The sequence below is a fragment of the Salvelinus namaycush genome, chromosome 19 (assembly GCF_016432855.1).
Source record: "Salvelinus namaycush isolate Seneca chromosome 19, SaNama_1.0, whole genome shotgun sequence".
Lineage (NCBI taxonomy): Eukaryota > Metazoa > Chordata > Actinopteri > Salmoniformes > Salmonidae > Salvelinus > Salvelinus namaycush.
In genome coordinates, this window is record NC_052325.1 from 10,686,275 (window position 1) to 10,714,038 (window position 27,764).

Below are 27,764 nucleotides of genomic sequence, written 5' to 3' on the forward strand. Positions count from 1 at the left end.
ATCATTGTTTATTATGAGTATTTCTGTAAATTGATGTGGCTCTCTGCAAAATCAAAGGATGTTTTGGAACTTCTGAACATAAGGCGCCCATGTAAACTAAGATTTTTGGATATAAATATGAACTTTACCAAACAAAACATACATGTATAGTGTAACATGAGGTACTCATGATCATCAAAGGTTAGTGATTCATTTTATCTATATTTCTGCTTTTTGTGACTCCTCTCTTTGGCTGGAAAAATGGCTATGTTTTTCTCTGAATAGGCACTCACCTAACATAATCGTTTGGTTTGCTTTCGTCGTAAAGCCTTTTTGAAATCGGACACTGTGGCTGGATTTACAACAAGTGTATCTTTAAAATGGTGTAAAATACATGTATGTTTGAGGAATTTTAATTATGGGATTTCTGTTGTTTTGAATTTGGCACCCTGCAGTTTCACTGGCTGTTGAAGAGGTGGAACGCTACCATCTCACGTACCCTAGAGAGGTTAAATGCAAATAAAACTAAATGCATGCTCTTCAACCGATCGCTGCCTGCATCTGCCCGTCTAGCATCACTACTCTGGACGGTTCTGACTTAGAATATGTGGACAACTACAAATACCTAGGTGTCTGGTTAGACTGTAAACTCTCCTTCCAGACTCACATCATGCATCTCCAATCCAAAATGAAATCTAGAATCAACTTCCTATTTCACAACAAACCATCTTTCACTCATGCTGCCAAACATACCCTCGTAAAACTGACTATCCTACCGATCCTTGACTTCGGCGATGTCATTTACAAAATAGCCTCCAACACTCTACTCAGCAAATTGGATGCAGTCTATCACATTGCCATCCGTTTTGTCACCAAAGCCCCACATACTACCCACCATTGCGACCTGTATGCTCTCGTTGGCTGGCCCTTGCTACATATTCGTCGCCAAACCCACTAGCTCCAGGTCATCTATAAGTCTTTGCTAGGTAAATCCCAGCCTTATCTCAGCTCACTGGTCACCATAGCAGCACCCACCCGCAGCACGCGCTCCAGCAGGTATATTTCACTGGTCATCCCCAAAGCCAACTCCTCCTTTGGCTGCCTTTCCTTCCAGTTCTCTGCTGCCAATGACTGGAACGAATTGCAAAAATCACTGAAGCTGGAGTCTATTATCTCCCTCACTAACTTTAAGCATCAGTTGTCAGAGCAGCTTACCGATCATTGCACTTGTACACAACCCATCTGTAAAATGCCCATCCAACTACCTCATCCCCACATTGTTATTTGTTTTTTTGCTCCTTTGCACCCCAGTATCTCTACTTGCACATTCATCTTCTGCATCTTCTGCACATTCATCTATAACTCCAGTGTTTAATTGCTAAATTGTATTTATTTTGCCACTATGGCATATTTTTTGCCTTACCTCCCTAATCTTACTACATTTGCACACACTGTAAATAGATTTGTCTATTGTGTTATTGGCTGTACGTTTGTTTATCCCATATGTAACTCTGTGTTGTTTGTGTCGCACTGCTTTGCTTTATCTTGGCCAGGTCGCAGTTGTAAATGAGAACTTGTTCTCAACTGGCCTACCTGGTTAAATACAGGTTAAATACATTTTGGGGCTTCATAGCAAAGGGGGTGAATACATACGCATGCACCACTTTTCCGTTTTTTTAAACAAGTTATTTTTAATTTCACTTCACAAATTTGGACGATTTTGTGTATGTCCATTACATGAAATCCCCCCCAAAATCTATTTAAATTACAGGTTGTAATGCAACAAAATAGGAAAATCATCAAGGGGGAGGAATACTTTTGCAAGGCGCTGTATGTTACTGTACAGCCACTGCGTTCCAATTTAGGTCCTATCAATGATAAACCTGCCATTTTTTACTTGTTTTTGGGATGACAGGGGCTCACCTTTTGGTGAGTGGAAAGGGCTACCATTAGAATTACTTTACAGTACTCTCGACGGTTTAGCACCTAGAAATATATTATATTTGCGGTTCCGGTGGCATGCATTGAGCTAGAAGGGGCAATCAATCTCCTAAAAGAGAAAACAGAATCACTTGAAAATCATTCCCATAAATTCAATGTGTGGATCATAGGACTTGAAACTGCCGTGGAAGCGGGAAACCCAACTTCTTTCATGAGCAATATTTTCTATGAACTGTTCAGGTTGGAGAAGCTGGGTCCCATGCCACTAATTAACATTGAACACCTCACGGGTATGGTTGTATGAATCCGCAGATTTGAAGTCAAACGGAAAATTGTTCACCTTGCAATGGAATCGGGGGCTCTGACCTATGCGGAAAAGTGGATCAACATCTACCCAGACCTGAGTGCCTAACTGCTAAAACAGAGTGTGATCTACAAGGAGGTGAGATACCAGCTACGCAAACTAAATCTGAGATGTGGCTTCATCAACCCGGCAAAACATTCTAGAACACAACACACATGTTCTCCACTGCCAAGGAAGCTCAATATTTTTTCAAGAATCGTATCAAACCTAACACAAGGGGACTAGTTGACAGATGGAACCCCATTATAACTGGCTCAATATTTCAGGTATGCTATCCATGCACAATCCCACAGCCTATGGATATGATGCTGCACTCAGCATAAGAAAATGATGAGGACACCCTCAAGTGGGTACAAGGAACATTATTACTATTATTGCTGAGTATTGGACTTTGCTCTTATTATATTGCCTAACACAGTGATGACACCACACTAAGTAATGAACAATATATTGAGGTGTCACATGGACTGGGGCTGCTCCCTTTTGGTGTTACTAGCTACTGCTAAGGAGAGATGGACAGTCCCATATGACTGCACAATTATACATTTTTTGGTTGATCGCTGTCCCCCTAAGTTTAAGCTCTTCAATTTATCTCCCAAGGAGGACGGCCTATAGGCTATGATGAATGTTTGTAAGATCTACAATATAGACTACATTTCTTGTATATGCCCTCTTATTTTTTGAAAATAGTATGGGGCACTTAAACGCTTAATGAAGATGGAGAGCATATTTATGTTCAAGGTAATTTTATATTTTTTACTTATCTATTTTTTACTTAACACTTATTTTTCTTAAAACGTATTAAAGCATTGTTAGTTAAGGGCTTGTAAGTAAGCATTTCACTGTAAGGTTGTATTCGGCGCATGTGACAAATAACATTTGATTTGATTATAATGCAAAACCATTTGTACAAACTGGCTGCTCTGTCATCAGCCCCAAACATAACTGAAGGTGTAATCATAAGAAACTTAAAATCACCATCTTGGGTAGACAAAGACCAGAATCACTTTCCTTAAATGTATCCATAATGGAAGGAAAATTGTCTTTATTAATGTTAATGCTCCAAATTCATATGATCCAATTTTTTGGGTTCTCTAAAAAGCATATTGTTAGAATGAACGGAATTCCAACTGGCTACTGTACCTGACATGAATGCCATTTTGGGCATGCAGGACACATCTAATAAGACCACCTACAATCCACGTGCAACCAAGGCTCTCCAACATATACTTCAACATATACTCTCTGATTACAACCTCATTGAGGCCTGGTGAGCCCATAATCCAAAAGTTAACGAGTACACAAACATTCTCCAGAAACATTCTCCTGAAACATTCTCATAAAACATTCTCCCCGATCTCTTTTATAATATTATCTACACCTTGTAATTGACAGCCTACAGCTTTAAATGTAAGAATCTCCTAAAAGAGCCACAAGATGGCATTTCAACGTTTCATTACTACAAAATCCTAAATTCTGTGATCAATTTGAAATTAAACTAAACTAATTCATAATTATCAATAGAATTTGGTCGATAACACCCGGATTCTATGGGATGCTACTGAACTTTCTACTAAAAACTATGCAACTGCATTTGCATCTGGCTTGGAAAAATCACATTTAAAGAATATATCAGAATTCACAAGGCTATCCAATTTCTCTTTTGCTATTTTTATTATCCATGGAACCCTGGCCGAGGCAATTCGTCAATCGAAAGAAACACACATTTACCTAAAACCTACTGATCACTTAATCTCATTATACAATGATCATATTTTACTATATCTAGACAATGTATCTCAATCGCTCAATGTAATAAACAATGTAAATTCACCTTAATCTCAAATTACAAAATGTATTTTATTAAAAAAGTATGGTCCACAGATCTAAATTAATCTGAAAACCCTTTAACTGGAGCAGGATATGGAAAAATATTACCTTGGCGTCCCGTAATCCGAATCATCAAGCTATACATTTTAAGTTTAGTGGGGCGGCAACTAGCCTAGTGGTTAGAGTGTTGGACTAGTAACCGGAAGGTTGCAAGATTGAATCCCCGAGCTGACAAGGTACAAATCTGTCGTTATGCCCCTTAGGAAGGCAGTTAACCCACTGTTCCTAGGCCGTCATTGAAAATAAGAATTTGTTCTTAACTGACTTGCCTAGTTAAATAAATGTAAAAAAGACTGTACATAACATCAAGGAAATGTTTTACGCTAAAATTGGCCCCAACTCCTAACTGGCGACTGTGTCCCCTAAATCAAGTAAGCACATTTCTTCCTATGATGTGAGAGTGTCCTGCAGTTGCATATTTCTGGGACAGAGTTACAAAATACATTTCGAAGTGCATGAATGTAGATATTCACATGTTGGATGGATGGGAAATGGGATGTTGGCTCTCTTATTTTAGTTTATGTTCCTTTACATACTAAACGTATTATTACCTTTCTAACTCTTTAATTTGATCATAATGATCAATACTTAGTTTTTTGTACTTTTTTTCTAAAATGTTTTATTTTCTTTTGGAGTGGCAGCCCACAGGTAAATACAATATTAACTGAGTAGTAAGTTATGTGTAGATTGTACCTTTAACCCCCCCCCCCCCCCCCCCCCCCCCCAACAAATAAATCACAGAAAAATATATAAATGTGGTCACAAAAAAAAAGTGACACAATAAAATGTTCCACAACTACAGTTCTGACATCGAAACAATTGAATGTTCTGGCTTTGTGATTGAATTAGGTCAGATTCCATTTTGTACCCTATTTACCATAACAACGTTTGGAGGAAGACGGGACGCAGTTTCACACCACGTAATGAATATTTCTACTTCATCAGAATACACAGCACCACCCATCCTTGGTCTGTACATGCTTATACACACATGTACAAACAAAACGCAAAAACACACATACCGTATTCAAAGCCCCAAAAATGTGTGTGAACGGAAGAAAGACAATGGTTGTGATAGAGCTGTAGCATGAAACACCTGGAAAATATCATTATTTTTCAAAAAGAATGTTTGGTTTTATTAAACATATATTCATAATATACCTGTACAATTATAGCCATACAAAACTGGCCCTCAAAGTAATCACAATATCAACAAGTACAAATAGGAGTCTCAGAGGTTAATTATAACTTGCTTTCAAGGACACTTTAATTTGAAAGAAAAATGTTTTCAGGCAATACCTCAGCCAATCTTATTATTTTGTGACGGTGTGTGTATGAATTGTTGCTCATGAAAGAGTTTTACGTATGAATTTTCATTCTCTGTTTTTATTGTTTCTAAACTGTCAAACTGGGTTATTTTACACTGATGATACTTTCCCCTCTTCGTTTTAGGTGGAAAATAAAACTAAGCTAAGCATCCACATCCATCATCCAATACTAGTAAATACTAATCACCTTATAATGTAGATCTAACACAGGGATACTGTTAACAATCAGTACAAAAGCAATGAATTACAAACTTCAAATAAGAAATAAGATATAAAATGGTCACCAATGCATGATCAGGATCAAAGGTGTGACAGAACAAATGGTTGCTTGAGGAAACAATTTAAACGAAACAATGAAAAATACAAAGAAAAGACAAAGAGTTTATGAGAAGATGAGGAACAACTAAAGCTTTGTATATGGCAGCTCTTTGAAGACTCTTCTAACCCTTGGCCGGCAGCCACTTGAGTGGGATGTGATAGGTTGGCTCTCTTGCTAGGGGACAGCTAGCAGATGTTCCAGTCAGCTGGGTTCTTTTTACATTCCCTTCCTTGCAGCAATACAAAGCAGCCTAGCCTACGGCTTAGAAACCTCAAGAACATTGGGCAGAAAGAACAATGATTTTCAATCGAACTTTCCAAAGAATAATGTAGGAAACCGGTCCAGGCACCTGTCTCTTGTATTGATGTCATTTTTAAATGGCTTTATTTAGGGATTTAATGAAATTTGAATATATAACTTTTTGTATTTAATCTTAATTAATCACTGCTTTATCAAGATCAGTAAAACAATACTTGTCTTACTCCAATGTGTTATTTAATATTATGTTATCTAAGATGGCCTTTGCATTGAGCCTTTTCAACCATTCCCAGAGCACTGTACCGCGGTACTGTAATTACCATCAAAATGGTGGCTGAATAGTCTCCCTGCCCTCTGAAGGCAAGCCACTCTGTATTGACCCTCTGTATTACATCAATGGCAAGGATGTGAAAGCTGTTGAACTTCTCGTCCTTTTCTTAAGTATTTGAAATGGAGTTAGTGCATCTGTGTGTAGTTTCTGTGCGTCAGGAGATTTCTTCCCAAGACGACAGTGGGATAGTTTAATCTTGGCCATCTACACCAATGTGGCTTTTTCCCATAACATTGCCCACTCTTCCCATAACATTGTCCACTTTTCCCATAACATTGCCCACTTTTCCCATAACATTGCCCACTTTTCCCATAACATTGCCCACTCTTCCCATAACATTTACTATTCTAACCTTTCCAGGCTCTTTGTATTTCTGTCATTGGATAAGTCCATTGCACCAAATCCATATGCTTCAATTTCTTATGGCACTGTTTCCTGTCCCATCACCACCATTTGTGAGCCGGCCGGTCAACATATTTGCAGCTAGAAGTCCCGTCCTACGGGGGAGTATCTACACAGAAACGGGAAGAAATTCCCCACCAGGATATTCCCACAGTTCCCTAAAGGAGAAGGAATTCTTCTTTTCTACCCCAGAGGAGGGAGGAAAAAGGCTGCCTCCTCCTGTGCAGACAGCTAGACAAAACAGAAGAGAGGTAAGCGGCGATGGCTAGAAGGCTTGGCTGGACACTGTGGTCAGATGTAGTACTCCCTGTTGTCCCTGAGGGTGGAGCTATGACTGTCATGGAGGTGGCACTCTGTCCGGTAGGCTGGTTCTGCCTGGTAGGCTGCTTCTCTCCGGTAGGCTGTTTCCAGGTTGGTTTGGTGCTCCTTCTCCTTGATGCTGGCGTCTCTCCGGGCCTGCCGGTGCTGGTACAGGAAACGGGTCATCACCGCCACTACACACAGAGTGATGAAGACTATTGCTGACACCACACCTGCGGGGGAGCAAGGGAAGCCATTTTAGTTATAACATCTGAGGGGGGCTGGGGTCATGACTCATTTCATGGTCCGTCTCAATTTATTAGAAATAAGTTACCCTGGACTTAAAGATGCACTAGGCTGAAATCGCTACTCCATTACCTGGTTGCTAAAATTTGAATAGTTCGCTTAATTTCAGTACAGTATATGTGACAAAACAAGCAATTATAGTGTATCATCATTGTACCATCTACACTGCTGTGAAATATATTTTCCATAACCAAAAATATTGTATTTTCAGCTGTTTGAAGCTGGTGTACAAAACTGGAAGTAAAAGATGCAAAAACGTAACGTAAGAATGGGAAGCATAGAAATAGTGCACATAGAACATATCTACCACCTCTTAGACTTGCTTTCAATGAGAATGACAGATCTATAAACACACATTTCTGTGTGAACTTGGTTGGGTCACCCAAAAAGTTACATATTGCAGCTTTAACAAATAGGAACCCCATCCACAAAAAACTTCAGAGGGACAGCCATTGTGAGGTAAGAGAGTGAGAGAGGAAGAAAGAGGGAAAGAGAGAAAGAAAGACAGTGAAACAAAGTGACATCTAGGACTAGTTTCATATTAACACCAAAACAATAAATTACAATAAAATAGAGAAACAAACCTCCTATGACTGCCGAGTCATGCCGGCTGACATTATCTTTGTTTGTTTTCGCAGCTTGATCTGGCAGGGAAGAAAGGCCCATTCATTATCTTTCAGTAATGAGTGAACGAGCTGTGCAGCAAAATGGATGTTCCTCAACAGGGTGTATGTGGCAGAAGATAACTTATTTGTTTAACTGCGTAAACAATGAAAAACAAAAGTTCCATCAGGCTGGCAGGAATCAGCTCATTGTCGACTCGTTTCTGATTCATCTGAAATGTAATAATGATGCTTTAAGTCTGAGGCGAGACTGGGAACATCCACAATCGATTCCACACAGCTCTAAATGGCTTCCGCTGTGAAAGCTGAACAGCTGTGGCAGAGTAAAGGAACTAATTTACTTGTTTTATCCAGTTAGCTGAGTGGAGACTGTGTTTTACAACAGCAGCACTTACCTGAGAGTGGGTGTGAGGTTGTTGAGTCAGCCGGAGCCCCACAGTTAGACTCCACCAGGTGACCCCATACACTGACCAATGAGCTGCCACGGTTCAGTAGCGCTGCCTTCAGTGGAGCCATGTGATTGAACTGGACGGAGGACAGGCAGCCAATGAAGCCCTTAGATCCTGCCTGCATCACTTCCTCATCAAAATTCTCACCTCCTGTTATACAGAATTAACATTGAAACATTATGACAGCAGTCTCCCACTGGAAGGTGATCCACAAGAGAATGGGCCTCTTGAAAACTAAAACAAACAAAACATACTTCATGATGTACAAATGAGTCATTGGGGAAGATATGTACGCACAGCATTTTAATAGATCTTCATTAGAGGGGGAAAGGGAGGGAGAGGAGGTGAGAGAGTTTGCTTTCTGTTTAGGTTATTGTTTAAAATATTTCTGTGCTTTCAGACAGCACAATTTTAGGTCCCATTAATTCATCTTTATTCAGCCTTTATTAGATTCACCATTATTTCCCTCCTGAATTAAATATACATGTTTCTATGGCAACAGCAGTAAGGGATATAAAAAATAATCATCCTTCAGCAATGATGGTCAAATCTTTAAATCTGCAAGTCTGGGATTACAAAAGCTGTTCTGAGACAGGGTATGAAAATGTTGGGAAATTGGTATGAGCATTTGAACATTAAGTCAAAAATAGCACATGTGAAAAACCTAAACTTCTTCAGTATCATAGTATGGTTCCATTATTCAAAATAGCTCCCTGCACGGCAGTATAATTTCATTGGAAGGCTTACCGACGACTATGCCCAAAGTCAAGGATCTGATTAAGATCAACTCTGCATCAGATGACAGGGTGTACTTCCTGTGGATGTCCTGGTCGATCTGGGGGAAAGTGAAAAATAATCAAATAATGAATGAGGATTACAGGAATTACAAATCCATTTTACATTTCAATACATTATGGATTGAGTACGATATTCTTTCATCTAAATGGCTTCCGTTTACTGTAGTACCAATGCTCTTTCATAGCAGTATACATTTGTTAAATGTTTTTATTTAAACTTTATTTATTAGGGAGTCATACTGAGACCAAGTCTATTTTACAGATGAGCCCTAAATGACATAGATGACATAAAATACCCACATCAAAATATAAATACAAAAATGCAAGCAGAAAGAAAAACCCGGTCATAAAAAAACAAACACATTGATCAGTAATAAGGTCCTCAATCAGCTTTCTGAATTGACCTCGACGCACCAGAACATTTTAACAACATTTTGAAGTTTGTTCCACAAATAAGGTGCAAAAAAACCTAAAAGCTGGATTTACCTGTCTCAGTAGAGACCAAAGGAATTTCCAGAGTTAACCATCCCTGAGACCGGGTGTGGTAACTTGTATGTCTAAAGTTTAGTAAAGATGTTACAGTAGGTACAGTTTTTGTAAAAGAGCTTTATAAATGAAAACATAGCAAGGTATCAACCTACGTGACATCAAAGAGGGCTACCCAACTTTCTGGTAGAGAATGCAGTGATGAGCACTAAAATTGTTGCCCGTAATAAAGCGCAGTGCGCTATGATAAACGGCATCTCAATACTTTAATGAAGTGGCAGATGATGTCGCCATAGATGATGTCGCCATGTCGACTGAATAATCTGCTTTCTACTATTTAGCGAGAGGCAGGACCTATTTCCATAGAAGCCCAATTTAACTCTCAGCTTCTTAACTCATCAATATGCATTTTAAAATAAAAAATGTATCTATCGAGGTGCCCAGATATTTGTAAGCGGGGACACGATCAATATGGACACCATACAAAGTACATATACTTAAATCATCAGTTATTTTTATGTGCTCTAGAGAACATAAAAATACTTAGTTTAACCTGCATTCAGTAATAATTTCAGGTCAATAGAGTGTGTCTGTAACACAATGAAGACAGACTGTAGTTCAGATAAAGCAGGTCAACCGTGGGGGCAATAGCATACACAACAGTATCATCAGCATACAAGTGCAGGTTAACATTTTTACAAACAATTTTCTACAGTTACATATTGTTAATGTAAACAGTAAAAAGTACTGGATCTAGAATCGACCCCTGCGGACACCTTTCGAAATATCCAGGAAATCTGATTTAACATCATCAGTAGATACACAATGAGTTCTATTTGTCAAGTAATTTTTATACCATTTACATGCAGCCTGGTCTAGGCCAATTGAGGAAAGCTTCTGAATTAGTAGTGAGTGATCAACAGTATCGAAAGCATTTGACAGGTCCATGAAGAAGGGCAGCACAATGTTGCCTTTTATCCATAAAGTTAACCACATCATTTATAACTAGAGATGCATAACTAGAGATAGTGCTATGACCTGGTCTAAAACCCGACTGATGTACAGTTTAAATGCATTTCAAAGATAAGTAATATCTTAGCTGAGAATTAATCAAGAATTATAATATTTTAGCTAAGTTTAGAAAGAGGGCAATAATTAATTAGGTCACAAAGGTCACCTTTCTAAATGGGGCGTACATGGGCCGTCTTCTAAACCTTGGAGATAGTACTAGATATAATTGTCAGGTTAAACATATGGGTTAATGATTGAGCAATCGGGGCGCAGAGAGCAGCAGCAAAAATGGATCAAGCATGTCAGCCCCAGTTAATAATTCACAAAAAGTAAATTGTTGAAATGAAAACAAAGATACACGAGAAGTTGATGGTTTAACCTCTTTGGGCTGCAGGGGCAGTATTGAGTAGCCTGGATAAAAGGTGCCCATTTCAAACGGCCTCGTACTCAATTCTTGCTCGTACAATATGCATATTATTATTACTATTGGATAGAAAACACTCTAGTTTCTAAAACCGTTTGAATTATATCTGTGAGTAAAACAGAACTAATTTTGCAGCAAACTTCCTGACAGGAAGTGGAAAATCTGAAATCGATGCTCTGTTCTAGGGCCTGCCTATAAATGTCCTTGATATTTATTAGTATACATGCACTTCATACGTCTTCCACTAGATGTCGACAGGCAGTGAGAAAAGAAATGGAGTGTATAACATGATCTGAGGTCGAATAATAGCTCTTGGCATGACGTGACCCCAATTTCCTGTTTTCTGGAACGCGCGAGAAGTGACCTGGTATTGCCTTCTGTAAAGCTGTCGTTATAGACGACTAATATCTCCGGCTTTGATTTTATTTGATACATGTGACAATATCATCGTAAAGTATGTTTTTTCAATATAGTTTTATTAGATTATTGAAATTTTTTCGGGACGTTAGGCGTGTTGCTTTGTCTGCGTATGTTCAGGAAGGAGAGCTTCGCGCCACTTTGCTAGCTTTCCGTGCTAATTGACTGGAGAAGAGGACATTCTAAATCCAAACAACGATTGTTCTGGACAAAGGACCCCTTGTACAACATTCTGATGGAAGATCATCAAAAGTAGGACCCATTTTATGATGTTATTTCATATATCTGTCGTACATGTGTACTAGTAGTTTGCGGCCAGATTTTGGGCACGCTCTCGCCATAACGTAAACTGCATGTCGTAATGAAGTTATTTTTAGAATTCTAACACGGCGATTGCATTAAGAACTAGTGTATCTATCATTTCCTATACAACATGTATTTTTTAGTAATGTTTATGAATAGTTATTTGGTCAGAATATGTGAGTGTCAGAAAAATATCCGGACGTTGTGGGAAAAAGATGCTACGTTAGCACAATGTATAACCACTGATTTCAGCTCTAAATATGTACATTTTCGAACAAAACATAAGTGTATGTATAACCTGATGTTATAGGACTGTCATCTGATGAAGCTTATCAAGGTTAGTCAAAAATTATATATCTTTTGCTGGTTTGTTACGATCGCTAACTTTTGCTGCTGGGGAATGGCTTGTGTTTCTGGCTATTGTGGTAAGCTAATATAATGCTATATTGTGTTTTCGCTGTAAAACACCTAAGAAATCGGAAATATTGGCTGGAATCACAAGATGCCTGTCTTTCATTTGCTGTACACCATGTATTTTTCAGAAATGTTTTATGATGAGTATTTAGGTATTTGACGTTGGTGTCTGTAATTACTCTGGCTGCTTCGGTGCTATTTCTGACGGTAGCTGTGATGGTAGCTGCAATGTAAAACTTATTTATAGCTCAAATATGCACATTTTTCGAACAAAACATAGATTTATTGAATAACATGTTATAAGACTGTCATCTGATGAAGTTGTTTCTTGGTTAGTTTGGTTGGTTCTTGGTTAGTTAGGTTGGTTTTGTGCATGCTACCTGTGCTGTGAAAAAAGTCTGTCCTTTTTTGTATTTGGTGGTGAGCTAACATAAATATACGTGGTGTTTTCGCTGTAAAACATTTTAAAAATCGGACATGTTGGCTGGATTCACAAGATGTTTATCTTTCAAATGCTGTATTGGACTTGTTAATGTGTGAAAGTTAAATATTTCTAAAAAATATATTTTGAATTTCGCGCCCTGCACTTGAGCTGGCTGTTGTCATAAGTGTACCGACGTCGGGCTTGCAGCCAGAAGAAGTTAACCGTCGAGTCAGCTAGAGGCTGGCAGATGGAAGAGCAGTCAATTGACTGTCCAGGGTCAATTAAACCACCGTTTCTCTCAAATAAAAAGCCTGCCGAGATAAAATTATGACTAAAAATATCACTTATCCCATTCTTCTCCGTTATGATGCCAGATTCAGACAGAACTTACTTAGGCAGGGAAGAAGATTAATTTATACACTTCAGTGAATTTACTGTTTTCCAAAATTTAGAAGGATCACCAGCAGAGTCAGAGATAGAGCTAAAAAGGTGGCTTGATTTAGCTTTCTTCATCAAGATAGTACATATGTTTGTCAATTGCCTGAAAGATTGCGAGTCTACTACAGACTCAGTTTTCCTTGCTTTGGCCCAGGCCTGATTATCTCATTTGAATGAGCTCAGATAGCGCCGAAGAAAACCAAGGGTTGGATCTATCTTTGACTCTGAATTTTTTAAAAGGGGCATGTTTATCTGCCAAAGCAATAAATATGGAGGAGACATTTTTCAGGGTCAGGAATAGGACCCTTTAGGAGAAAACTTTTCAAAATGTCTCTTCTTAAATAAACGAGGATCAGTATTTTACTGTTTTGTATCTCTAATACCCTCAAACTCAACCTCGAAGCGTTTTTCATTGTTGCTAATCAGGGACTGGTTTAGACCAGGAACACTAGGTGGGTGCAATTCATTATCTGGTAGAACAGAAAACCAGCAGGATACGGACCTCAAAGGGTAATAATCGAGTACCCCTGCTCTAACACATACTCTGGGACAATTGATCACTGAGATCATATGCAAATACTCCACTAGACAAATATTTATGGGGGTTATTAAAGAGGATTGACATGCCCATATGTAGTGATGGAATTACAATGCACAGGATCTACACCTTTTGTAAATGTATCCATTGCTCACCTGTAAGTAGACATCTTTTCCCTCACGGTGGATTCTGATACGGTGGAGGCGTCCGTCTGCCAGGCTTGTGGGTCTGGGGCTGAACACATCTGGCCTCCTGTCCACATGGAGATGGTACCAGATCTGTAGACTCCCTATAGACCACAACACAAACTGGGTGAAAACTATGCACTGAAAGATCTTAAACCTACATTAAGTTGTTGACTATTGGACTTGTTAAAGTCACGCATTTAAGTCAATGTGAGGACTGTTCAAATATCTCCAGTTACCATTTGGGCTAAAGTATGCACCAACATGAAAACATATTTTGAAATAATTGAAACAATTGCCCTCATGGTGATTTGTAAACAATATTGCCTTGTTTCTTTGAATACAGCCATTTTCCATGAGCTGTGCCGATGAGATTGTCCCAAGCTGAAGGCTTGAGAATAACATTTAAATAGCTAAACTTATCTCATGGCTCACCTCACCTTCACCTACAAACCTTTATTTTAAATTCATATCAATCAATAGAAATTAGTTTGGAATTAAGATAACCTTATAAACAAAAATAGCATTATGACTGAAATACAATGAAGAGTGTTGGCAGTTTATTTATAAATAGACTTCTCTATTGAAGCCCCCACATTTACCTCTTTAGGCATAAATATGTATCGTGGAGCAGCCTAAGCTCTTTGCCCTGTGTTGAATATGCACCAAATGTTCCTCCCACACACATACCACACTAGATCAGAGAGGCAGAGAGCTTTGCATTATCAAGTGAAGTTGGGTCAATATTACAATTCCAGCTCGGTTGGTGAAGGGATTTATGCTGTGTTTGAGAACCCCCTGACAGTGCCCGGGTGCTCGAGATTACTGTGGATGAAGTGTCCTCCTGATCCTCCCATATTTACAAAGGCGTGATTCATCCACGCGCTCCGATTGAACAAGAGAGTAAAGACTTAAAGAAACACAGGGTGTCACTCAACACGATGCTGATGGGCTTTCTGTACAACTTGGAAGGCTGTCAGATTAGAGGTTAAGGTGCATGATCAAGGCTTCGTTATGGATGCGGCTGAATAGGCTTAGACGGGTCACTGAACTTGGATCTGTCAAGGTTAAATTCGTTTTTTTATTTTTTTTATTCCTGTCTGTTATGTGATGGATGGAAATATTCTAAACATGACACATTACTTGTTCCATACTTGTCAAGGGATTATAAATCCATCTTTCTATGAAACGAATTGGATTCTTTGTGTTGAAAGTTGTGCAAGGCAACGTGGTTCTTTCCGCTCTTTGCTGTGCGGTACAATGGGAGAGAACACTCAGCTGGAGTAAATAGTACGCAATAGTTAGCACTCTCTTCCATATAATGAGATTACATTCTGAATTTAGAGTTGCCCTTTGCCAGCTAATGGAGTCATTATAACACCCTTCACTAAAGCCTTGGTGGAGTCCCAACTTCTTCCCGTCAGAGTCCAAAAACAAATCTGGAAATATGTTTGAAGCATATTGAATTTCACTCATATTACCAAATGCAATGAGGTGTAAATGGACACCTCAGAAATTATTAAATTATTTGTACCACTGACAAATGAGTAGTAGAGGTGTCCATACCATTGCGTGCCAGGATGACTGCTATGTACTGCTGGCTGAAGGTGCTGACAGTGAGCAGCATGGCAGGGCTCTGTGTGGTCATGAAGATGAAAGCAATGTTCTCTCTGGCCCTGCTGTTCTCTCTGTAGACACTGGAGGCCTGGAAGCTCCTGTTCTGCATCACAGAGAAAGGCTCCTGGAAGGTGTAGGTCACCGACGACTCTCTGTTAAACGACACAGACACCTCTGTATGGACAGAGAGAGAGGATGGATCATTTGGACAGACATACTGCAATAAACTGAATTCAAAAGATACATTTTTGAGAGCAAATAATGTCAATCAAATTGTAGCTGTTTTTAGCTAAACCAAAACAACAGTCAGAAGAAACATTTAAAAAACATTTTTGCAAACATTCTTGATGAATGCACGTTCTGTCAATTTCTTTGGACAAAATAGAACAAAATGTACATCCTATAAGAAACAGACCACCCGTTGTCAAGGATGTGTCTGCTCCATGATAATGGAGGCCTAGATTTGATCTCTTTTTCAGATGGAGCACAATCTACACTCTGAAAGCCACTGATCTCAACACCTCCACTTCAAGAGCAAAGTGAATACCCCTCAAAGCATTCTGTTATTTTCTCTTCTCCCGTTCTCACCAAAATTATTAATGGGAAATATATATATTGCATAATTATATAGCAGTCTAAGCACATTCTCGGCGAGTTTTATGTTTTTATAACTAAGTTTCATAATAAGTCATCATGACTTAGCGGAAAGAGAATAAAGAACTGAAGGCTCTCTACCCACACAAGAGCAGATGCTGGAAATAAAGGCGTATCTACAGAAAAGGGTTAAGATAGGTCAATATTGCTTTTTTTCTTAAGAATGATTGAAGGTAAGAATTTCCTTAACTTGCAAGTGGCTCAGGTACAAGTATATCCAGTGGTTCAGAGAAAAAGAAGCTAAGAACCATATTCAAGAATCCCACACACGTGGCGGTGGATACACAAAGCTTTTTGCTCAAGAGTTGCACTTTTTGTTCTAGATTGGGAGGGCTCAAAACCTGGCAAAAAAAAGACCCAACACTTTTCGGCAGGGGAGTAGAGAGCTGTACAGTACCGGTTGCATATGAATGTCATCATTCTACTGTATAATACATGAAGTATGACGAGGACATGGGGGCGAGTACCAAGTACCAACTGCATTAGATACATGATTCATCTTCATTTGGAAATGTAAGCCTTTTCTTATGTCTTAATCATTGTATCAAGTGTTTTTTTCCATTCAATAATTCATCACACAACAATATCATGAGTGAACCCATTTACATCTAGTTCTTGGGGGGCATATCATCACACACCTTCCTTGCAGGAGGGCCCCCCGTAGGCAGACTGAGAGCAGTCACAGACGTAGCCGCTGTTCTTCTCGATGCACCTCCCATTGTTGTGGCAGAGACTGCTGGAGCCACTGCAGTGGCCAGGGCAGCCAGCGCTCACCCCCGGGGTCATCTTAGCCCGCTCCTCCAGGTTAAAGGTCACACCGTTTATAGTCAGAATTCTGATGCAACCCAAGAAGCCCCTCTGCCTAGCCGCCGTCCCCCCTGGAGGAGGGACAACAGGTTATAACTAGTTAATATGTTTATTACAGTGTTATAACACAATTAGTATATAATGCATCATATTCTACTGAGTACTAGCTGCTGTTCCCCCTGGAGGGACCACAGGTTATAACTAGTTCATAATGCCTATAACAATGTAATAACACATTTGTAGTCTAGTTGTGATACATAATAACTCACCGGGAGGCTAAAGAAGCCCACTGCTTTACTGCAACCCTTGATTTAAGCATGTAAGACAACTCTGGAGCTCATTTAGACTAACTATATGCAAATATGGAAGAATAGCTATTAGTATGAAGTGTTGGGCAGACCTTTGCAAACATTATAAGCAGAAGAAACAGTAAAGCGCCTGAATGACAAATCAAGATTTATGGCCAACCAAAGGTTTAATCTCAGGGAAAGCTTATAGGTAATGTCTTATAGGAAACCCATTCATGTGTGTAATGCCTTGGTATAAGCAGAAAGTGACTGTGAAATAATCATAATGAATATGATCATTCATACTGTGACCTATTGTCTATTTGAGGCTATCATAAATCCTGAGATAGCAACTGTGCCGAGACAATTGTATATCTCTGGTGGAACATGTCAGGGGAAAGGCCACTGTTGAAGTCTGTGTAGTGAAATAAATAATTTCCTAAGAGGCGTTATATTACTAAGGCCAGTCATACCCACAAACAGCTGGCTGTTGAGCGTGAGACTAAGGCTATTAGACCATGCCAGTCCTACCCACAAACAGCTGGCTGTTGAGACTGAGACTAAGAGGCCAGTCCTACCCACAAACAGCTGGCTGTTGAGCGTGAGACTAAGGCTATTAGACCATGCCAGTCCTACCCACAAACAGCTGGCTGTTGAGACTGAGACTATGAGGCCAGTCCTACCCACAAACAGCTGGCTGTTGAGACTGAGACTATGAGGCCAGTCCTACCCACAAACAGCTGTCTGTTGAGACTGAGACTATGAGGCCAGTCCTACCCACAAACAGCTGTCTGTTGAGACTGAGACTATGAGGCCAGTCCTACCCACAAACAGCTGGCTGTTGAGACTGAGACTATGAGGCCAGTCCTACCCACAAACAGCTGGCTGTTGAGACTGAGACTAAGGCTATGAGGCCAGTCCTACCCACAAACAGCTGGCTGTTGAGACTGAGACAATGAGGCCAGTCCTACCCACAAACAGCTGGCTGTTGAGACTGAGACTATGAGGCCAGTCCTACCCACAAACAGCTGGCTGTTGAGACTGAGACTATGAGGCCAGTCCTACCCACAAACAGTTGGCTGTTGAGACTGAGACTGAGGCCAGTCCTACCCACAAACAGCTGGCTGTTGAGACTTAGACTATGAGGCCAGACCTACCCACAAACAGCTGGCTGTTGAGACTGAGACTATGAGGCCAGTCCTACCCACAAACAGCTGGCTGTTGAGACTGAGACTATGAGGCCAGTCCTACCCACAAACAGCTTGCTGTTGTGACTGAGACAATGAGGCCAGTCCTACCCACAAACAGCTTGCTGTTGTGACTGAGACTATGAGGCCAGTCCTACCCACAAACAGCTTGCTGTTGTGACTGAGACTATGAGGCCAGTCCTACCCACAAACAGCTTGCTGTTGTAACTGAGACTATGAGGCCAGTCCTACCCACAAACAGCTGGCTGTTGAGACTGAGACTATGAGGCCAGTCCTACCCACAAACAGCTGGCTGTTGAGACTGAGACTATGAGGCCAGTCCTACCCACAAACAGCTGTCTGTTGAGACTGAGACTATGAGGCCAGTCCTACCCACAAACAGCTGTCTGTTGAGACTGAGACTATGAGGCCAGTCCTACCCACAAACAGCTTGCTGTTGTGACTGAGACAATGAGGCCAGTCCTACCCACAAACAGTTGGCTGTTGAGACTGAGACTGAGGCCAGTCCTACCCACAAACAGCTGGCTGTTGAGACTGAGACTATGAGGCCAGTCCTACCCACAAACAGCTGTCTGTTGAGACTGAGACAATGAGGCCAGTCCTACCCACAAACAGCTGGCTGTTGAGACTGAGACTATGAGGCCAGTCCTACCCACAAACAGCTGGCTGTTGAGACTGAGACTATGAGGCCAGTCCTACCCACAAACAGCTGGCTGTTGAGACTGAGACTATGAGGCCAGTCCTACCCACAAACAGCTGTCTGTTGAGACTGAGACTATGAGGCCAGTCCTACCCACAAACAGCTGGCTGTTGAGACTGAGACTATGAGGCCAGTCCTACCCACAAACAGCTGTCTGTTGAGACTGAGACTATGAGGCCAGTCCTACCCACAAACAGCTGTCTGTTGAGACTGAGACTATGAGGCCAGTCCTACCCACAAACAGCTGTCTGTTGAGACTGAGACTATGAGGCCAGTCCTACCCACAAACAGCTTGCTGTTGTGACTGAGACAATGAGGCCAGTCCTACCCACAAACAGCTTGCTGTTGTGACTGAGACTATGAGGCCAGTCCAACCCACAAACAGCTGGCTGTTGAGACTGAGACTATGAGGCCAGTCCTACCCACAAACAGCTTGCTGTTGTGACTGAGACTATGAGGCCAGTCCTACCCACAAACAGCTGGCTGTTGAGACTGAGACTATGAGGCCAGTCCTACCCACAAACAGCTGGCTGTTGAGACTGAGACTATGAGGCCAGTCCTACCCACAAACAGCTGTCTGTTGAGACTGAGACTATGAGGCCAGTCCTACCCACAAACAGCTGGCTGTTGAGACTGAGACTATGAGGCCAGTCCTACCCACAAACAGCTGTCTGTTGAGACTGAGACTATGAGGCCAGTCCTACCCACAAACAGCTGTCTGTTGAGACTGAGACTATGAGGCCAGTCCTACCCACAAACAGCTGTCTGTTGAGACTGAGACTATGAGGCCAGTCCTACCCACAAACAGCTTGCTGTTGTGACTGAGACAATGAGGCCAGTCCTACCCACAAACAGCTTGCTGTTGTGACTGAGACTATGAGGCCAGTCCAACCCACAAACAGCTGGCTGTTGAGACTGAGACTATGAGGCCAGTCCTACCCACAAACAGCTTGCTGTTGTGACTGAGACTATGAGGCCAGTCCTACCCACAAACAGCTTGCTGTTGTGACTGAGACAATGAGGCCAGTCCTACCCACAAACAGCTTGCTGTTGTGACTGAGACTATGAGGCCAGTCCTACCCACAAACAGCTTGCTGTTGAGACTGAGACTATGAGGCCAGTCCTACCCACAAACAGCTTGCTGTTGTAACTGAGACAATGAGGCCAGTCCTACCCACAAACAGCTTGCTGTTGTGACTGAGACTATGAGGCCAGTCCTACCAACAAACAGCTGGCTGTTGAGACTGAGACTATGAGGCCAGTCCTACCCACAAACAGCTGGCTGTTGAGACTGAGACTATGAGGCCAGTCCTACCCACAAACAGCTGGCTGTTGAGACTGAGACTATGAGGCCAGTCCTACCCACAAACAGTTGGCTGTTGAGACTGAGACAATGAGGCCAGTCCTACCCACAAACAGCTGGCTGTTGAGACTGAGACAATGAGGCCAGTCCTACCCACAAACAGTTGGCTGTTGAGACTGAGACAATGAGGCCAGTCCTACCCACAAACAGCTGGCTGTTGAGAATGAGACTATGAGGCCAGTCCTACCCACAAACAGCTGGCTGTTGAGACTGAGACTATGAGGCCAGTCCTACCCACAAACAGCTGTCTGTTGAGACTGAGACTATGAGGCCAGTCCTACCCACAAACAGCTGGCTGTTGAGACTGAGACTATGAGGCCAGTCCTACCCACAAACAGCTGGCTGTTGAGACTGAGACTATGAGGCCAGTCCTACCCACAAACAGCTGGCTGTTGAGACTGAGACTATGAGGCCAGTCCTACCCACAAACAGCTGGCTGATGAGGCTGAGACTATGAGGCCAGTCCTACCCACAAACAGCTGTCTGTTGTAACTGAGACTATGAGGCCAGTCCTACCCACAAACAGCTGGCTGTTGAGACTGAGACTATGAGGCCAGTCCTACCCACAAACAGCTTGCTGTTGTGACTGAGACAATGAGGCCAGTCCTACCCACAAACAGCTGGCTGTTGAGACTGAGACTATGAGGCCAGTCCTACCCACAAACAGCTTGCTGTTGTGACTGAGACTATGAGGCCAGTCCTACCCACAAACAGCTGGCTGTTGAGACTGAGACTATGAGGCCAGTCCTACCCACAAACAGCTGGCTGTTGAGACTGAGACTATGAGGCCAGTCCTACCCACAAACAGCTGGCTGTTGTAACTGAGACTATGAGGCCAGTCCTACCCACAAACAGCTGGCTGTTGTAACTGAGACTATGAGGCCAGTCCTACCCACAAACAGCTGTCTGTTGAGACTGAGACTATGAGGCCAGTCCTACCCACAAACAGCTGTCTGTTGAGACTGAGACTATGAGGCCAGTCCTACCCACAAACAGCTGTCTGTCTTGACTGAGACTATGAGGCCAGTCCTACCCACAAACAGCTGGCTGTTGAGACTGAGACTATGAGGCCAGTCCTACCCACAAACAGCTGTCTGTTGAGACTGAGACTATGAGGCCAGTCCTACCCACAAACAGCTGGCTGTTGAGACTGAGACTATGAGGCCAGTTCTACCCACAAACAGCTGGCTGTTGAGACTGAGACTATGAGGCCAGTCCTACCCACAAACAGCTGGCTGTTGAGACTGAGACTATGAGGCCAGTCCTACCCACAAACAGCTGGCTGTTGAGACTGAGACTGAGGCCAGTCCTACCCACAAACAGCTGGCTGTTGAGACTTAGACTATGAGGCCAGTCCTACCCACAAACAGCTGGCTGTTGAGACTATGAGGCCAGTCCTACCCACAAACAGCTTGCTGTTGTGACTGAGACAATGAGGCCAGTCCTACCCACAAACAGTTGGCTGTTGAGACTGAGACTGAGGCCAGTCCTACCCACAAACAGCTGGCTGTTGAGACTGAGACTATGAGGCCAGTCCTACCCACAAACAGCTTGCTGTTGTGACTGAGACTATGAGGCCAGTCCTACCCACAAACAGCTTGCTGTTGTGACTGAGACAATGAGGCCAGTCCTACCCACAAACAGCTTGCTGTTGTGACTGAGACTATGAGGCCAGTCCTACCCACAAACAGCTTGCTGTTGAGACTGAGACTATGAGGCCAGTCCTACCCACAAACAGCTTGCTGTTGTAACTGAGACTATGAGGCCAGTCCTACCCACAAACAGCTTGCTGTTGTAACTGAGACTATGAGGCCAGTCCTACCCACAAACAGCTGGCTGTTGAGACTGAGACTATGAGGCCAGTCCTACCCACAAACAGCTGGCTGTTGAGACTGAGACTATGAGGCCAGTCCTACCCACAAACAGCTGGCTGTTGAGACTGAGACTATGAGGCCAGTCCTACCCACAAACAGCTGGCTGTTGAGACTGAGACTATGAGGCCAGTCCTACCCACAAACAGCTGGCTGTTGAGACTGAGACTATGAGGCCAGTCCTACCCACAAACAGCTGGCTGTTGAGACTGAGACTATGAGGCCAGTCCTACCCACAAACAGCTGGCTGTTGTGACTGAGACTATGAGGCCAGTCCTACCCACAAACAGCTTGCTGTTGTGACTGAGACAATGAGGCCAGTCCTACCCACAAACAGCTTGCTGTTGTGACTGAGACAATGAGGCCAGTCCTACCCACAAACAGCTGGCTGTTGAGACTGAGACTATGAGGCCAGTCCTACCCACAAACAGTTGGCTGTTGAGACTGAGACTATGAGGCCAGTCCTACCCACAAACAGTTGGCTGTTGAGACTGAGACAATGAGGCCAGTCCTACCCACAAACAGTTGGCTGTTGAGACTGAGACAATGAGGCCAGTCCTACCCACAAACAGCTGGCTGTTGAGAATGAGACTATGAGGCCAGTCCTACCCACAAACAGCTGGCTGTTGAGACTGAGACTATGAGGCCAGTCCTACCCACAAACAGCTGTCTGTTGAGACTGAGACTATGAGGCCAGTCCTACCCACAAACAGCTGGCTGTTGAGACTGAGACTATGAGGCCAGTCCTACCCACAAACAGCTGTCTGTTGAGACTGAGACTATGAGGCCAGTCCTACCCACAAACAGCTTGCTGTTGTGACTGAGACAATGAGGCCAGTCCTACCCACAAACAGCTGGCTGTTGTAACTGAGACTATGAGGCCAGTCCTACCCACAAACAGCTGGCTGTTGTAACTGAGACTATGAGGCCAGTCCTACCCACAAACAGCTGTCTGTTGAGACTGAGACTATGAGGCCAGTCCTACCCACAAACAGATGGCTGTTGAGACTGAGACTATGAGGCCAGTTCTACCCACAAACAGCTGGCTGTTGAGACTGAGACTATGAGGCCAGTCCTACCCACAAACAGCTGGCTGTTGAGACTGAGACTATGAGGCCAGTCCTACCCACAAACAGCTGGCTGTTGAGACTGAGACTGAGGCCAGTCCTACCCACAAACAGCTGGCTGTTGAGACTTAGACTATGAGGCCAGTCCTACCCACAAACAGCTGGCTGTTGAGACTATGAGGCCAGTCCTACCCACAAACAGCTTGCTGTTGTGACTGAGACAATGAGGCCAGTCCTACCCACAAACAGCTTGCTGTTGTGACTGAGACAATGAGGCCAGTCCTACCCACAAACAGCTGGCTGTTGTGACTGAGACTATGAGGCCAGTCCTACCCACAAACAGCTTGCTGTTGTGACTGAGACAATGAGGCCAGTCCTACCCACAAACAGCTGTCTGTTGAGACTGAGACTATGAGGTCAGTCCTACCCACAAACAGCTGTCTGTTGAGACTGAGACTATGAGGTCAGTCCTACCCACAAACAGCTGTCTGTTGAGACTGAGACTATGAGGCCAGTCCTACCCACAAACAGCTTGCTGTTGTGACTGAGACAATGAGGCCAGTCCTACCCACAAACAGCTTGCTGTTGTGACTGAGACTATGAGGCCAGTCCTACCCACAAACAGCTGGCTGTTGAGACTGAGACTATGAGGCCAGTCCTACCCACAAACAGCTTGCTGTTGTGACTGAGACTATGAGGCCAGTCCTACCCACAAACAGCTTGCTGTTGTGACTGAGACAATGAGGCCAGTCCTACCCACAAACAGCTTGCTGTTGTGACTGAGACTATGAGGCCAGTCCTACCCACAAACAGCTTGCTGTTGAGACTGAGACTATGAGGCCAGTCCTACCCACAAACAGCTTGCTGTTGTAACTGAGACTATGAGGCCAGTCCTACCCACAAACAGCTTGCTGTTGTGACTGAGACTATGAGGCCAGTCCTACCCACAAACAGCTGGCTGTTGAGACTGAGACTATGAGGCCAGTCCTACCCACAAACAGCTGGCTGTTGAGACTGAGACTATGAGGCCAGTCCTACCCACAAACAGCTGGCTGTTGAGACTGAGACTATGAGGCCAGTCCTACCCACAAACAGCTGGCTGTTGAGACTGAGACTATGAGGCCAGTCCTACCCACAAACAGCTGGCTGTTGTGACTGAGACTATGAGGCCAGTCCTACCCACAAACAGCTTGCTGTTGTGACTGAGACAATGAGGCCAGTCCTACCCACAAACAGCTTGCTGTTGTGACTGAGACAATGAGGCCAGTCCTACCCACAAACAGCTTGCTGTTGTGACTGAGACTATGAGGCCAGTCCTACCAACAAACAGCTGGCTGTTGAGACTGAGACTATGAGGCCAGTCCTACCCACAAACAGCTGGCTGTTGAGACTGAGACTATGAGGTCAGTCCTACCCACAAACAGCTGGCTGTTGAGACTGAGACTATGAGGCCAGTCCTACCCACAAACAGTTGGCTGTTGAGACTGAGACTATGAGGCCAGTCCTACCCACAAACAGTTGGCTGTTGAGACTGAGACTATGAGGCCAGTCCTACCCACAAACAGTTGGCTGTTGAGACTGAGACAATGAGGCCAGTCCAACCCACAAACAGTTGGCTGTTGAGACTGAGACTATGAGGCCAGTCCTACCCACAAACAGCTGGCTGTTGAGAATGAGACTATGAGGCCAGTCCTACCCACAAACAGCTGGCTGTTGAGACTGAGACTATGAGGCCAGTCCTACCCACAAACAGCTGGCTGTTGAGACTGAGACTATGAGGCCAGTCCTACCCACAAACAGCTGTCTGTTGAGACTGAGACTATGAGGCCAGTCCTACCCACAAACAGCTGTCTGTTGAGACTGAGACTATGAGGCCAGTCCTACCCACAAACAGCTGTCTGTTGAGACTGAGACTATGAGGCCAGTCCTACCCACAAACAGCTTGCTGTTGAGACTGAGACTATGAGGCCAGTCCTACCCACAAACAGCTTGCTGTTGTAACTGAGACTATGAGGCCAGTCCTACCCACAAACAGCTGGCTGTTGAGACTGAGACTATGAGGCCAGTCCTACCCACAAACAGCTGGCTGTTGAGACTGAGACTATGAGGCCAGTCCTACCCACAAACAGCTGGCTGTTGAGACTGAGACTATGAGGCCAGTCCTACCCACAAACAGCTGGCTGTTGTAACTGAGACTATGAGGCCAGTCCTACCCACAAACAGCTGGCTGTTGTAACTGAGACTATGAGGCCAGTCCTACCCACAAACAGCTGGCTGTTGAGACTGAGACTATGAGGCCAGTCCTACCCACAAACAGCTGTCTGTTGAGACTGAGACTATGAGGCCAGTCCTACCCACAAACAGCTGTCTGTTGAGACTGAGACTATGAGGCCAGTCCTACCCACAAACAGCTGTCTGTTGAGACTGAGACTATGAGGCCAGTCCTACCCACAAACAGCTGGCTGTTGAGACTGAGACTATGAGGCCAGTTCTACCCACAAACAGCTGGCTGTTGAGACTGAGACTATGAGGCCAGTCCTACCCACAAACAGCTGGCTGTTGAGACTGAGACTATGAGGCCAGTCCTACCCACAAACAGCTGGCTGTTGAGACTGAGACTGAGGCCAGTCCTACCCACAAACAGCTGGCTGTTGAGACTTAGACTATGAGGCCAGTCCTACCCACAAACAGCTGGCTGTTGAGACTATGAGGCCAGTCCTACCCACAAACAGCTTGCTGTTGTGACTGAGACAATGAGGCCAGTCCTACCCACAAACAGTTGGCTGTTGAGACTGAGACTGAGGCCAGTCCTACCCACAAACAGCTGGCTGTTGAGACTGAGACTATGAGGCCAGTCCTACCCACAAACAGCTGGCTGTTGAGACTGAGACTATGAGGCCAGTCCTACCCACAAACAGCTGGCTGTTGAGACTGAGACTATGAGGCCAGTCCTACCCACAAACAGCTGGCTGTTGAGACTGAGACTATGAGGCCAGTCCTACCCACAAACAGCTGGCTGTTGAGACTGAGACTATGAGACCAGTCCTACCCACAAACAGCTGTCTGTTGAGACTGAGACTATGAGGCCAGTCCTACCCACAAACAGCTGGCTGTTGAGACTGAGACTATGAGGCCAGTCCTACCCACAAACAGCTGTCTGTTGAGACTGAGACTATGAGGCCAGTCCTACCCACAAACAGCTGTCTGTTGAGACTGAGACTATGAGGCCAGTCCTACCCACAAACAGCTGTCTGTTGAGACTGAGACTATGAGGCCAGTCCTACCCACAAACAGCTTGCTGTTGTGACTGAGACAATGAGGCCAGTCCTACCCACAAACAGCTTGCTGTTGTAACTGAGACTATGAGGCCAGTCCTACCCACAAACAGCTGGCTGTTGAGACTGAGACTATGAGGCCAGTCCTACCCACAAACAGCTTGCTGTTGTGACTGAGACTATGAGGCCAGTCCTACCCACAAACAGCTTGCTGTTGTGACTGAGACAATGAGGCCAGTCCTACCCACAAACAGCTTGCTGTTGTGACTGAGACTATGAGGCCAGTCCTACCCACAAACAGCTGGCTGTTGAGACTGAGACTATGAGGCCAGTCCTACCCACAAACAGCTTGCTGTTGTGACTGAGACTATGAGGCCAGTCCTACCCACAAACAGCTTGCTGTTGAGACTGAGACTATGAGGCCAGTCCTACCCACAAACAGCTTGCTGTTGTAACTGAGACTATGAGGCCAGTCCTACCCACAAACAGCTGGCTGTTGAGACTGAGACTATGAGGCCAGTCCTACCCACAAACAGCTGGCTGTTGAGACTGAGACTATGAGGCCAGTCCTACCCACAAACAGCTGGCTGTTGAGACTGAGACTATGAGGCCAGTCCTACCCACAAACAGCTGGCTGTTGAGACTGAGACTATGAGGCCAGTCCTACCCACAAACAGCTGGCTGTTGAGACTGAGACTATGAGGCCAGTCCTACCCACAAACAGCTGGCTGTTGTGACTGAGACAATGAGGCCAGTCCTACCCACAAACAGCTTGCTGTTGTAACTGAGACTATGAGGCCAGTCCTACCCACAAACAGCTGGCTGTTGAGACTGAGACTATGAGGCCAGTCCTACCCACAAACAGCTTGCTGTTGTAACTGAGACTATGAGGCCAGTCCTACCCACAAACAGCTGGCTGTTGAGACTGAGACTATGAGGCCAGTCCTACCCACAAACAGCTGGCTGTTGAGACTGAGACTATGAGGCC

The 27,764-nt window shown here is 43.7% G+C and overlaps 1 protein-coding gene across 1 annotated transcript in view; it reads right to left on the reverse strand.

The window, feature by feature from the left end:
* Positions 1-7,103: 7,103 nt before the first annotated feature.
* The window catches only part of LOC120063686 (contactin-associated protein-like 5), a 191,697-nt gene continuing 171,036 nt past the window's right edge, over positions 7,104-27,764 (reverse strand). The window contains exons 18-23 of the mRNA XM_039013980.1: positions 16,837-17,076; positions 15,494-15,718; positions 13,898-14,031; positions 9,238-9,325; positions 8,437-8,640; positions 7,104-7,345 (exon numbers count right to left, since the gene is read on the reverse strand). Coding sequence (XP_038869908.1) covers positions 7,104-7,345; positions 8,437-8,640; positions 9,238-9,325; positions 13,898-14,031; positions 15,494-15,718; positions 16,837-17,076 — 1,133 coding nt within the window. The remainder of the gene's footprint in view (positions 7,346-8,436; positions 8,641-9,237; positions 9,326-13,897; positions 14,032-15,493; positions 15,719-16,836; positions 17,077-27,764) is intronic.